This window comes from Callorhinus ursinus, unplaced genomic scaffold (assembly GCF_003265705.2).
Source record: "Callorhinus ursinus isolate GAN/ISIS: 27379988/994484 unplaced genomic scaffold, GSC_fseal_2.0 scaffold70, whole genome shotgun sequence".
In the NCBI taxonomy this organism is placed as follows: Eukaryota; Metazoa; Chordata; class Mammalia; order Carnivora; family Otariidae; genus Callorhinus; species Callorhinus ursinus.
The window spans coordinates 521,062-535,828 of NW_027397132.1; the positions used below are offsets into that span (position 1 = coordinate 521,062).

At 41.5% G+C, this 14,767-nt stretch overlaps 1 protein-coding gene and 1 pseudogene across 3 annotated transcripts in view; one reads left to right on the plus strand and one right to left on the minus strand.

Annotated features, from left to right (window-relative positions):
- Window positions 1-14,767, plus strand: part of SMURF1 (SMAD specific E3 ubiquitin protein ligase 1) — a 108,982-nt gene that overhangs the window by 66,130 nt on the left and 28,085 nt on the right. For 2 of the 3 annotated variants that reach the window (XM_025863613.2, XM_025863612.2), the window contains exons 2-5: window positions 11,556-11,594; window positions 12,757-12,865; window positions 14,341-14,474; window positions 14,631-14,696. In XM_025863613.2, the coding sequence (XP_025719398.1) occupies window positions 11,556-11,594; window positions 12,757-12,865; window positions 14,341-14,474; window positions 14,631-14,696 (348 nt within the window). The remainder of the gene's footprint in view (window positions 1-11,555; window positions 11,595-12,756; window positions 12,866-14,340; window positions 14,475-14,630; window positions 14,697-14,767) is intronic. The other variant, XM_073886392.1, reaches the window with a different exon arrangement.
- On the minus strand, window positions 825-1,954 carry LOC112816981 (hsc70-interacting protein pseudogene; annotated as a pseudogene).

Below are 14,767 nucleotides of genomic sequence, written 5' to 3' on the forward strand. Positions count from 1 at the left end.
TAGTCTGCCTGCCAGGGTGGTTTTGGAAGCTCACGTTGCAAAGTGCTCCTTAATTCCTGGTTGTTAAAACCACCACATGCTTTGCAGGAGCTGAGACACTAGACGCTGGGGGCTCAAGTGCTGGAGTTAATAAATGTCATTGCATATGGCATTTGAAAGAGGACATTGGAAAGGAGAAACAAACATGTTTAGAGAGACAACATTGATAATTACCTGATCTAGGAACTGATTACTTTTGGAATAGAACCTTAAATATTGAGATAAAACTGTCTCTAAAAACAACCTGGGTTTTCCTGTGTTCTAAGGCAAGGGGATACGCTTCCACCTGTATAGTCACCCTGACCCTTGATGCCTTGGGTCCACTCTCATGGTTGAAAAACATTCCATTTGGTTGATTTTAAGACAGAAACATGATCTGGAAGTAAAAGAGACTTTAAATGAGATGCAGTTGCCTGGCCTATGATGCTTGAGAAGAACTCAAACAGAAGCCAGCAGCAGCTTTGGAAATGGCTTCCCGTGAGGCTGGCTAAGTTCATTTTTGCCACAGGAAGGAGTCGTCCTCCTGTCCATTCCACGGGGGCAAATCCACGGTGTCAAGAAAAGCAACACTTTAAGATTAAAATTTTAAAATTAAATATGTTCTACATCTTCTTGGAATGCAGTGGCCTAATCAATCCCTGACAACCATCCCTTAGTATGTAAAAATGACTTTGTTCGTTAATGAGGGCTTTGTTCAAATGAAATTTCCAGATGCCCTCTCGATTTTTATTACTGTGTTTTTTTTTTTTTCCCCTTCAGCGAGGACTTTATTTGTCAGAAGGGCATTATCCTTGACCTCCAAATTTGGCTGACAATTTACTGATGAGATTCATAACCTTTGGCTTGCTCTGATATTTAGACATATTCGCTGGGTTTTGGGCCACATCCTGGAAGGCCACCGTAACTTCTGGATCCTGCATGGCTGTGAGAACCTCTGGATCACTAAGAATTTCATTGAGCCCAGGCATTGCTGCTGTTCCAGGCATCCCCCCTGCCAATCCAGGCATTCCTCCAGGAAAATTACCAGGCATTCCCCCAGGAAAGCCACCTGGGAAAGAGCCATACTGAGCTCCTGATTGTCCTCTGGCTTCTTCCTCCCTCTGGGCTCTCTCATGTTCTTCCCGAGCCTTCTTAACCCTTTCTATTCTTTCTTTGATCTCTCGCTCTTCACGTTTTCGCTCATACTTTCTCTGATGTTCAGCAATTTTCTGGGCCCTCGGTTGAACTTGTTTCAGCATTACACTAGCATCTTCATCGTAATCCAGTTTACAAGCAAGGGCAAGATCATGTGCTGCTGCTTCCCAACGGCCCAGAAGTCTGTGTGCTTTCCCTTGCCACTTATAAGGCTGAGCTGGATCAGGATTTATTTCAATAGCTCTGTCACAGTCTCGAATGGCAGCATTTGGCTTCTGTAATTTGATGAAGACACTGGCTCTCTTGGCATACAGAATGGCCAAGCGAGGATTCAGTTTGATGGCATCTGTGAACAAGTCAATGGCTTTCTGTAGTTCACCATCATTTAGGGCATCGATGGCAGCCGCTTTTTTATCATTTGCCTGGTCCATCATTTCCTCGGTTATCTCTACATTTTCATCTCCCATTTCTTGAGGGGCGTCAGTATCTGGTTCAATCACACCTTCATTGTCAATCTCTAGATCACTTTCCTCACTTGATGGTTCGTCTGTCTTTATGTTTTCCTCCACCTTCTTACTATCTGTTTCTTCCTTGATATTGTCTTCTGATTTAGTTTTATGAGTGGCAGGTGGTATTTTACCCCCCATGCTCTCCACCCACTCCCGCAGGAAGCGCATTTCCTCGGTGTACAGAACGCTCGGATCCTGCTTACACATTTTCACGAAGGCCCGAAGCTCGCTCACTTTGCGGGGGTCCATGGTCCAGAGGCGGTGGCAGGCGGCAGGCGGCAGGTGCGGCTGAGATTGCAGCCAGATTCCAGGCCTGGGTACTAGCTCCTTATTACTGTTTTTTTGACAAATACTTTATTTCTCCCTCACTGAAATATTACCTCTGGCTTGAAACTGCAGGGGAACATTTTTTTCCCTTAGTGTCGATCAGATGTCCCTAATGATACCTTAAGAAATAGCATGGGGGCGCCTGGGTGGCTTTGTTGTTGGGCGTCTGCCTTCAGCTCAGGTCATGATCCCAGGGTCCTGGGATCGAGCCCCGCATCGGGCTCTCTGCTCCGCAGGAAGCCTGCTTCTCCCTCTCCCACTCCCCCTGCCTGTGTTCCCTCTCTCACTGTGTCTCTCTCTGTCAAAAAAAAAAAATCTAAAAAAAAAAAAAAAAAAAAAAAAGAAATAGCATGAACTTGTTCCAAAGAGCAGGACCTGCCGGGTGGCGGTGTGCACGCGAAGCTGCCGGGCGTGGGGCTCCCGGGATAGCAGGCAGACACAGTGCAGCCGGGGTTCCGGCAAAATGATCTCCTTCGTTCATCTGTTCCTTCAAGCACGGACTCATTTATCTCAGCAAACATTTCCTGAGCATTTCACTTATGCCAGGCCCTGGGCTCCACGGCAGGAATCTATGTCATGGTTCAGGAGGATCGTCTGTGCCTTCTTGGTGTTTATGTTCTAGAGATTAGTTAAAAAAAAAAATAAAAGGTTATTACAAGGGGCGCTGGGGTGGTGCAGTCGGTTAAGCATCTCTTGATTTCGGCTCATGTCATGGATCTCAGGGTTGTGAGATTGAGTCCCACATTGGGCTCAGTGTGGAGCCTGCCTAAGATTTTCTCCCTCCCTCCCTCTGTCCCTCCCCCTTACATTCTCTCTCTCAAAAAAAAAAAAAAAAGAAAAAAGAAAAAGGTTATTACCCAATTCATTTATTCAGCAAACATTTTAAAAGTAACCTCTGTGTGCCAGGCTCCGTACTAAGCTCTGGAGACAGTGGTGAATATAAAAGACACAGTTCCTTGTTCCAGTGGACACTTTTGTAAGGGAGAAACAGAGACGAAGCAGAATACAAGTAGAGGATTTAATTTTAAAGTGGTAACGGCTATGGATGCCGCTGTGATAGCGTAATGTGGGATGGGCTAGAAGTGGAGGTGGCTACTGAATCTTTCTGAATCTTAATAATTTCACCAAGAAAGTGGGAAAAAAATGACACCTGCCCTGTATATCTGCTTGCTGTATCCTGTAAGGAAGAGGTAGAGAATAGCAGAGCTTCTGAGCCTCTAAAGTCACAAGAATGGTGTTAGTGTTGCTGCTGGTGGGGACCCAGGGTGGCAGGCAGAGGAGGCAAATCCCCTAGTCCCTAGAGCCAAGCTCTGCTGGGGCTGTGTGTTGTGTGTGCGCATTTGGGGGGGGCAGGTGGGCGGGTGTCGCACAGAGTTTCTGTCGTGGCAGCCCTGCCACACCCTTCAGGATTTGGGGGGTACAAGCCCAACTCTGCTACACTTCCGAGTTCAAATAGGTCACACAGTTTTGTCGTTTAGCTCTTAATTTAACACATTTGTAGAAGACGAAGCTGCAATGCTCAGATTTTAAGCAAGGAGGTGCTTGGAAAACCCATCTAAGGATTGTAGTTTACCAGAGTCACCCCGCCTCCAAAGCCAGTAGGGACGGCTGGTGGCTGCTAAAATGTATTTGGGTCACTTGGACAATTTTCCCTGCAAAGAAGAAATCATTTTATCATCTGATGGTGTGTGAATAGTGGAAACGTGTGTGTGTGTGTGTGTGTGTGTGTGTGTGTGTGTGTGTGTGTCTGTAAGCTTATTGAGAAGGATCGGAAAAAGTTGTTTATTCCATGAAGCAAATAATGGCACAGAGTTCAGTTCTGTATGGATTTAAAGGTTTGGGCATTTTGAGTCTATTGATGTAACTGAAATGTGATTCCTGTCCCCCCCCCCCCCCCATGCAAACTTGAAGATTTCTTAAACTGGTCTGAGAGTTGACAGGTGAGTGACTCTGGTTCAGGGCCTCCAAAGTGACCTGCTGGTGACACACTGACCAGGAAACCTTCTGCTTTGCCTTGAGCAGAGATTCTGTTTTTCTTCCTTTTTTGTAGCTTAAAGGATTTTCCCCTAAGTTGATAAGAAACCGTGCATTTTGGAGTTAGATGAGGTAGACCGCTGACGGTATACGTTACGTGCATATCATGTGTTAGCAGCTATCCCACGTGGCAAATGATATTTTCTAATAGATGAACATTTTACCTAGATGTTTGAAATTATTGAAATGCCTTAATGTTCTACGTTTGTATCCCTGTTACTCTCGGGCCTTTTGTTTCTTGTTCATCAGGGTCTGTGTCGTGTGGCCGTCGAGGGGCCTGCTCCACACGAAACCCCTGTCTGAAGGGAACTTACTTCACTTACCTGGAGGGGCAAAGCCCACCTGTGTGAAAAGTCACAACTGCTCAGCCATTTGGTTCTTAAAGTAAATAGGAAAACAGGAGGGGAGAGATTGCTGGTGGCGAGAGCAGTGATGCTCAGATCAGTCAAAACATTTCTGTAAACATGGCCTTCAACACAAAATTTCCAGCTTTTTGTTTTGCCAAGTCATTGGTGAAACTATCAGTGTTTTACCTCGTTTCATTGTAGACAGGATATTGTAAAGTGAAAAAATATAGAAAAGGCCTAACACCAGGACAAAGGACAGGCATTTGAGATAATTTCGTTCCATTTTTACAAAATCCCCACCATTTTGGCCTCACTTTTCCCATCTTGGCATGAATGGAAATGTTATCATGGAATGATGTTCCAGAAACACTGGCCTGAATGGGGCCTCACTGAGAAAAGAGCCTTGGCCTGGGCTGTGAAGATGGAACACAGCAAAAAGAGAGGACTGCCGAGTGGGTTGAGAAGCAAGAATAATTGCCTGGGGTGGGAGGAGAGGGTGACAAACCAAGCTGTGCTCTGAAGAATGGTGGGAAATAACGGGTGATACTAGGGGATGGCACACTTTAGAACCCAGGGAGAAATTCAGATTTGCAGTAAAACATAACACAGAGCTGTTGGTGGAGCTTTCTGGGCCTCAGAACATGAAAATAGCGTTCCCGAAGATTGATCTGGTGGCTGGACATCGTGTGGCCTGGGGAGGCTTGAGGAGGGAGGGCACCATTGCTCTTCAATTAAGCTGTGAGTCATTGAAGCTAAGAATGGGAGAATGGGTCCAAAAGGAGGGGAAAGGGCAAATTCAAGAGAAATTTATGGAGGAGGAAAAGGTAGGACTCAGTGACACATGTAAATATAGGCAGAGAGAGAGATCAAAGTGACAGAGGCTCTAGCCTTGGAGAACAGAAAAATAGTGGACGGAATGACACAAATTAGAACTTTTCTTCAGTTGATTATTATAATAAAGTACTAAATTTGTGCCATTGTGGCTTGTCCCGGGGGGTGGGGGAAACCACAAGTAGTGTTTTCGGGAAACTGCTTTTGTCGAGGACCTGGTAAAGAGGTTGTCTTACTAACAGAATCTGTCTCAAGTTAGCGCTTCCCTCTCATGTATTTTCAGATGCAAAGTGAGCATTATGTAATTTGCTCTTACTTATCCCCAACATTAGGAAATTCTGGCATGTGATTAGGAAATCATGGGATGTAAGAGACATGATACGTCCAAAGTGGAGGGGCACCTGAGAGTTGGAGTCGAAGCAACCAGGCAGTGGTCTATGCTGAGAGAAATAGGCTTCATTTTCTGTTAATTGTTGTATCCTCAGAAGCTCACTCAGAATTGGTGTCTCTGGATAGAGTGGGATTTTACCCTGTGATAAATTACAGTTTATCATTTTATCTCCTAGAGTGGACAAGATTACAAAATTATTCTAGTAGGAGAAATCATAATTCCCTTAACCAAACCAGATTCCGTACGGCCCTAAATGATCTTAGCACAAAATGGAGTCAAGGTTATCTTTGCTGACACTATTGATGTCCACTTTGTCCACTTTATGATGCAATCAAATTCCGCTGGAATGAGCCTTAAATTAAAGCATCGTGTCTTGTAAATATGAACATAGATTCATCTTCTTGGGTGTGAGCAGAATTCTTCCAGTCAAAAGCAGCCCAGCACCAGCACCTTAGAAGAACGAGGGCCAGGAGCTAGTGGATAAGGTTTGAGGCTAAAGGTGAGGTAGGTCGGGGTTAGAGCATGACAGGGCTGGAGTTTTGCAGTGGGAAGCCAGTGTGGAAGGAGGCAGGAGGTTTAAATTTTGAAAAGCTTACTAGGTAATGGCTGATGTTGGGGACTTGAACAAGGGTGGAGATGGTGAGGAGTCAAGACATTTGAGAGAGATTGAGAAGTAAAAGCATGACACATAGATTTCTGGCTTGTGCAACTGATGGGTGTAGCTGATGATCTCTGAAGTAATGGATCCTGGGAGAGGACCAGGTTTTTAGGCAGAGTGGGAAGATTTCAGCTTTAGTTTTGGACATTTGAGTTTGATGTGAGAGCCTTTGAGAAAATCAAACTGTGGGAAAGAAAAGGGAAGTTGAAGGAAACAACATCGCAGGTCCATTTGAGGAGAGTTGAGAAAGATGGCTGATTTTAAATTAATGTAAGAAAATTAATAGCTTTCCTATATCCAAATAACAGAAAATGCAGTGAAAGGAACATTTCCATTCACAATATTACCAGAAATCACTTAAGCATAAACCCAATTAAAATTGTGGGAAACTTTTATGAAATACTTTAAAAACCTCACTTAAGAGCATTAAAAAAGAATTGATGAATGTACTGCATTCAAGAATGTGAATACTCAGTATTGTAAAGAGATAAATTCCCTCAAATTTATTTATTAAGTAATTTTTTTAAACTTCTCAAAATGATTCTAAAGTTCAATGGGAATACTAAGCATGTGAAATAGCCAGGAGAATCCTAAGCAAAGAATTAATGATGAGATTTCAGGGTCATAAATTTTCTACTTACACATTTCCAAGTTTTCATTTTTTGTAAATATTACTTTTGTAATTACAGAAACAAAACAGTAGCAGGAGCTATAATAAATTATCTATCCATGAAAGAGACTAAAGAGAAAGCGTGTGTGTGTGTGTGTGTGTGTGTGTGTCCATCTCTTGGGAAGGACATAAATATTATAATGAAGATATTACTACTGACTATATAGAAATAAAAAGAATTATCAGAGGATACTGTAAACACCTATATGCCAACAAATTGATAACCGAAGTGAAATTGACAAGTTTCTAGAAAGACACAAACTACCAAAGGTGATTCAAGAAGAAATGAAAAATCTGAGTAGAAAGAGATTAGATTAGTAATTGAAAACACCTTCCACAAGGTAAAGCTCAGGCCTAGATGGCTTACTGGCAACTTCTACTAAATGTTAAAGAAAAATAAATACCATTTCTTCACTTAAAAAAAAAAAAACAAGAGTGAACACTTCTCAACCCATTTTATGAAGTCAGTGTCACCCCTATTAAAAAAAAATCTATAGACCAATATCCATTATGAATATAGACAAAAATTTTTTGACATATTACTAGCAAACTGAATACAGCAGGACATAAAAGGATTATGCACCATAACCAAGTAGAATTTATCTCAGAATGCAGGGTTGGTTTACCATCTGAAAATCAATGTACTATATCATACCAGTGGATACAGGACAAACACTAAGTGATCATCTTAGTAGATGCAGAAAAAGTATTTGGCAGAATCTAACAGTGCTCATGATAAAAACACTCAAACTAGGAACAGAGGGAAACTTCCCAAGCCAAGTATAGGGCATCTACAAACCCCACCCCCACCCCAGCTAATATCATACTCAATGGTTTAAAGTCTGAGATCAGGACCAAGACAATTCTATTTGCAATAGCATCCAAAAGATTTAAAATACTTAGGGGGGCACCTGGGTAGCTCATTCGGTTAAGCATCTGCCTTCCACTCAGGTCATGATCTCAGGGTCCTGGGATCAAGCCCGACATCAGACTCCCTGCTCAGTGGGAAGTCTGCTTCCTCTCTCTCTGCCTCTTCCCCTCCCGTCATGCTCTCTCTTTCTTTCTTTCTCAAATAAATTAAAAATTTTTAAAAATGATTAAAATACTTAGAAATATGTTTAATAAAAGAAGTACAGAACTTATATTCTGAAAATTACAACACAAAGTTAAAGAAGACTTAAATGAATGGGGGGGTGGCATCCCATGTTCATGGAGTAGAATATTTAAGATTGTTAGGATGACACTACTCTCCACGTTTCCTGCAGATTCAGTGAAATCCTTACTAAACTCCAGGCTGGCTCTCCCCTCCTCCCCTCAATTAACAAGCTGATCATAAAGCTCATGACAATTTGACAGATCCAGAATAGCTAAAACAATCTTGAAAAAGAACAAAGTTGGAGGACTCATGCTTCCTAATTTCTAAATTTACTACAAAGCTATGGTAATTACTGTGGTCTGAATTTTGTGCCCCTCCCCCCAAAAGGAGGCAGTATTAGTAGGTGGGGCCTTTGGGGGTACTTAAGTCTTGAGGTGGAACCTTAAAGAATGGGATTAGTATCTTATAATAGAGGTTCCAGAGAGATCCCTAGCTCCTTCTGCTGAGGATTTGTAAGAAGTCTGCATACCCACCAAACTGTGCTGGCATCCTGATCTCAGACTCAAAACTGTGAGAAGTAAATGTTTGCTGTTTATAAGCTACCTGATTATTGTATTTTGTTATAGTAGCCTGAACAGACTTAAGACAGTAATCAAGACAGTGTGATCATGGCATGAGGAGAGACACACACACAGATCAATGGAATAGATTGAAGGACCACAAATAAGCTCTCACATTTACAGGGAATTAATTTTCAGCAAGGGTCTAGACAAGTCAATGGGGAAAGAATAGTCCTGTCAACAAATTGTGCTGGTACAACTGGATACCCACCTGCCAAGGAATGAACTTGGACCCCTTCTTCACATCACACTCAAAATAGATCATAGGCTAAATGTCTAGTTAAGAGTTAAAAGTGTAAAAAAGCTAAAAGTATTAAAACCATTAGAAGAAAATATAGGAGTAAGTCTCTAACACCATTGGTTAGGCAAAGCCTTCTTAAACATGACACCAAAAGCACAAGCAACCAAAAAAAATAGGTGCATTGAACTTTTCTCAAAATGAAAAACTTTGTTGCTTCAAAGAACACCATCAAGAAAGTGAAAACCCACAGAATGGGAGAATATTTGCAAATCCTGTATCTGATTAGAATATCTTATCTATAGATATCTATATATTTAGAATAAAGAATTCTCACAGAAAGGGGGCAAATCACCCAATTAAAAAAAAGGGCAAAAAATTTTAAATAGAAATTTCTCCAAAGAAGATTTACCAATAGCTAATAAGTACATGAGAAGATGCTCCAAGTCATTAGTCATCAGAGAAATGCAAATTAAAACCCAGAGATGAAAAACCACAGAGACAGACAATAACAAGTATTAGGGTGTGGAGAAATTGGAGCCCTCAGATGCTGCTGGTGGGAAAATGAAATAGTGCAGATGCTGTGGAAAACAGTCCAGCACTTGCTCAAAATGTTAGATGTAAGGCCTCAGAGATACCCAACAAGAGAAAGAAAATCTAGGTCTACACCACACCTTGTATGGCATTATTCATAATAGCCAAAAATTGGAAACAATCCAGATGTCTCTGAGCTGATGCATGGATCAAGAAAATGTGGTTTATCCATACGGTGGGGTGTCAATTACGAAAAGGAACGAGGTACTGATTCATGCTACAACATGGGTGAACTTTAAAAACATGCACAGCGGAAGAAACCAGTCACAAAATGCCGCATACAGTATGATTCCATTGATATGAACTGTCCAGAAGGCAAATCCACAGAGACATAAAGTAGATTAGTGGTTGCCTAGGAGTAGGGTGAGGGGTAGTTGAGGAGTAACAGCTAATGGGTATGGAATCTCTTCTGGGGGATGAGGAAAATGACTTAAAATTGATTGCAGTGGCTGTGCAACCCTGTGAATATATTAAAAACCATTGAATTATATGCTTTAAATAGACGAATTGTATATGAATTATATCTGATAAGGCTGTTGTATAAAAATATACTGAGTGAAAAGTTTGCAGAACAATATATATGAATATACACATAAAATAACATGTTTGTCATAAAACACTGTATTCTTAAAAACTGGCAAAATTTGTGAAGCGCTGGAAAAGTGACATTGGTATAATTTCCCTTGCGATGGTAGCTTTAATCATGTAACAGAGCTGGTGACAAAATTTCTTCACAGTACCTGGTGCCACCTTGTTATTAAAATAATAACATTTATTATATTCTCTCTATATGCCAACATTGTGCTAAATTATTTTTTTTTAGAATTTATTTATTTATTTTAGAGAGCAAGAGAGTATGAGCGAGGGGCAGAGGGAGAGGGAGAGAGAATCTCTACTCTTAGCATGGAGCCCAGCGATGGGCTCCATCTCATGACCTTGAGATCATGACCTGAGCTGAAACCAAGAGTCGGACGCTTAACCGACTGAGCCACACAGGTGCCCCTGTGCTAAATGCTTAATATGCATTTTTTCATTTATGTTTCACAACACTGGATGGTGGCCCCATATTTTCTATCATTCTCCCTTGCTTTCTGTTATCTAGCATTTGCAAAAGTGTGTTATTTATCTGAATGTCCGAAATGCAGTTCCTTTTGTTGCTGTTAGCAGTAGCTATAAAGTAAATATTGTAGGTCTTTTTTTTTAAAAGATTTTATTTATTTATGTATTTGACAGAGAGAGACACAGCGAGAGAGGGAACACAAGCAGGGGGAGTAGGAGAGAGAGAAACAGGCTTCCTGCGGAGCAGGGAGCCCGATGTGGGGCCCCATCCCAGGACCCTGGGATCATGACCTGAGCCGAAGGCAGATGCCCCAAATATTGTAGGTCTTAATTTGAATTGGCATTCGTGTGATCCTGTGCAGTCGTAAGAGCATATTGATAAATTTATCTCTGTATGTTTAACATTTAAAGTTTAAATTAAAACATATTACAGTTGATTCCCAATTGGAGGAGAAAATACTTTCTACTTGTCAGGTTTTTTGTTTAGCATAGTACTAAACTTGAAAGATAATCATTGGCAAAGATAATTTCTAGATTTTTTTTTTCCCCATTGCAAACGTAGACTCGTGTCTCAGTCGTTTGTGCTGCTGTAACAAAATACCATAGGCTACATGGCTTAAAGAACATCTATTTCTCACAGTTCTGGAGGCTGGAAAAGCCTAAGATCAAGGCACTGGCAGATGTGGGTCTTGGTGAGGGCCCTCTTGTGGCATAGAGATGGCCACCATCTTGCTGTGTCCTTTCACGGAGAGCAGAACGAAAGCAAGCTTTAGGGTCTCTTCTTGTCAGGGCACTAATCCCACCACGAGGGCCCCACCCTGATGACCTCATCTAAACCTGAGCACTTCCTAAAGGTCCCACCTCCAAATGCCATCACATTGAGGTTAGGGCTTTGACATTAACTCGGGGCCAGTTAGGGGAGGGGGCAACACAATCCAGTCCATAGCAACTAATTGTCCTGAACATCTTCTCCATAAATGCTAAACCTAGATTTCTGTTTGTTTTCAGTATTGTGTGCCAAGAACCTTGCAAAGAAAGACTTCTTCAGTAAGTACACACCTGCTTTTGCTCTCTTACAATATTAATATTCCTCACATGTCTTTTGCAATGTAAACTTTTTAAAAAATCCCTGGGTATATTTCCCGGAAGAGTTCTGCCCTTTGCCGAATAGATCCATGGTTTGACCAGCTTCATTTCCAAGTTGACTACAATGCAGAGGCTCCTTAGCTGCTAGGCACGGAGTTTATAACTCATACAAGAACACGGTCTCTCTCATTCCCTGTTCCGGCCACACCCTGTTTTCTGTCTTTCCACCCATGAATACATTGCTTTCTGCTGGATGTAGTGCTCTCAGCTCAAATACACACGAGACATTTTTTCTATAAAATAGCTGGGTTTGAGTCAAATTGTTAGTCAAATTTTAGAAATTAAATCACATTTTGAAAGCCTCATAATGAAAGGAAGTGTAAAAAAAATAAAAGTGGAAAACATAGAATGAGAGGATCCTTTTCTGCAGGAAGAAATCACCCCTTAACTTAAAAAAATTCACTTACTATAAAGTAGGTGCCTGTAGCATGAATTTTTCACTCTTTCTGATCCTCACAAGAGTGCTGCTCAATTCTTAAGTGGTATTATTCACACTTTAAACTTAGGCTTACAGGCTTTATTCAAGTAGCTAGGAAGCTCGGGAGTAGTGGCCCCCATCCAGGTGTATCTTTAAAGCCCTAACGTTGCCACCTCTCGGATTATATATATCCGTGTGATTCATAACGCCAGCCTTCAGGAACCTACCTGATTAAGACTTGGTGAACACTCGTGTCCGTAGATAAACTAGACAAAGATCAGTAAACAAGATTTCTAGGTATTATTTTTTTAGAAAGTTTAAATACAATTAATTATAGACCCCTTTTCTTCCATTTAATTAGCACACCTAGTGATCATCAGAAAGGAAATTTTGAACTTAAACCTATTTTTTATCGTTTTCTAGCCTCTAAAAATCTGTCATACTGGGTTGCCTCTCTTAGGAAGCTAACTAGCAATAACTTATTTTGCTGATCAAACTAACCCTAAATTAGAGAGTAAAATGCACCACGGTAATCTTCACTAAATTAGATGATCTTGAAGCTCTCTGTAGTCTGTAACACCATGTTCTGTGTCCCATGGATGGAGCTGTAGTCTCATCCAGGTGTGGCTGTCCCCTCTCCTCTAGGACTCCCTGACCCCTTTGCAAAGATTGTGGTGGACGGATCTGGGCAGTGCCACTCAACGGACACTGTGAAAAACACGTTGGACCCCAAATGGAACCAGCACTACGATCTGTGAGTCGAATATTCTATAAGCCATTTGGGGAGCCCCAGGAAAGTAGGTATCTAGCTTTTAAGAGAAGCATTTAATAATAAAGATAAAGATGATTTACTAATTTCTTATTGATAACAAAAGTGGATGGCCAAATGGGTACATACTGCCTAATTTTAGAATCCGTATACTTGGAAGTTCTTGTGTTTGACATTTTCATGGATTTTTATGGTTTGCTTCCATAACTGGGGTTTTCAAACTTTTCTATCTCCTGGCCATGCTAACAGGAAAAAAGGGGCGGTGGTTCAGGTCCTCTATATGCTACTCTTTTTTGTTTTTTGTCTTTTCCAGTGAAACTCCAAACCTGGTAGTAGAGCTTTACTTTATTATTTTTTTTTACGATTTTATTTATTTATCTGAGAGAGGGAGAATGAGAGAGAGATCGTGAGTGGGGGAAGAAGAGTAGAGGGAGAAGCAGGCTCCCGCTGAGCAGGGAGCCTAATGCGGGACTTGATCCCAGGACCCCGGGATCATGACCTGAGCTGAAGGCAGACATTAATTAATTAATTAATGCATTATTTTGGGGGCGTCTGACTGGCTCAGTCAGTGGAGCATGAGACTCTTGACCTTGGGGTTGTGAGTTCAAGCCCCATGTTTGGTGTAGAGATTACTTACGAATAAAATCTTTTAAAAAATGCACTATTATTCATATCTATTAAGCAAATAATGTGGTCTATATATTTCCATCTTTTAAAATCTCACTTTTTAGTACCAGTAGATCTTCTACAAGAGTAAATACAGTTTGGTGTGGTTGAATGTCTTTCAGCCTATGCGACCATCAGACAATTTCTTACCTTCATTCCTAAAATGGATTGCAGCTTGAAAACCACTGTTTTATATCCACCTACATTTTTGTGTCCCTGCTGAGAAATTTTCACTGAAGGAACCTGGAGTGATTCTTGGTTTTGTATGATACAGATTGCACTGAGTTTGGGTGGGATTTTTAGTAACTGGATTCCAAGACTCATTGCAGTTACACTCAAGAATCTCAAGTGACTTGGAAAGTGGTGGTCCCTCCTCATCCCGAAAGCTGCCCTCCGTGGTTGATTTGCATGGAGAGTAGGTGGGGGTGTGATGTCTGAGTTAGTGCTCTGTAGGGTGCTTCGGGTGGATCTGAGGGTTTCTAAGTAGCCCTTGGTGCAAATTGGTATTCTACATTAAAGCCTGATGGGTGGGAATTTAGGAATCCTCTTATTGTTCTTTGGAACTACGCAAATATAGCAAATCTCTGTTCTCATATTATCATCACGATGTAGTTAGGTCCTTTTGCTTCTTCAAAGTGAGTCAGTGTGTATTTACCGAGTGCCTGTTAGATGGGGACTAGAGAGCCCCCATCACGTGAGAAGGACTCTTTTGTACTAACAAGTCAGTCAGATTAAATCTCAGCGGGCTATCCTAATTCAGAAAGACAATTAAAAAGGAGTTTGCGTGCTTTCAGGTATGTTGGGAAAACGGATTCTATAACCATCAGCGTGTGGAACCACAAGAAGATCCACAAGAAGCAGGGGGCTGGCTTTCTGGGCTGCGTGAGGCTGCTCTCCAATGCCATCAGCAGATTAAAAGATACCGGATGTAAGAACCAAATGCTTTCCTGCCTCTCAATACAACTGAAGAAGGCTTATGAGGCATCTTTTTTTTTCCCCCCTTTTGAATACTGAAATACACAATTCCTGCCTTCCTCCCTAGCTACCATTTCCCTGGGTTAAGTTTTGAATTGTTTGTTTGCAGACCAGCGTTTGGATCTATGCAAACTAAATCCCTCAGATACTGATGCAGTTCGTGGCCAAATAGTGGGTAAGAATTTTCTCATCTGTATAAAGAGATGCTTTTACAGACTTTAACATTCAGCGCTTCATCGGCGAGAA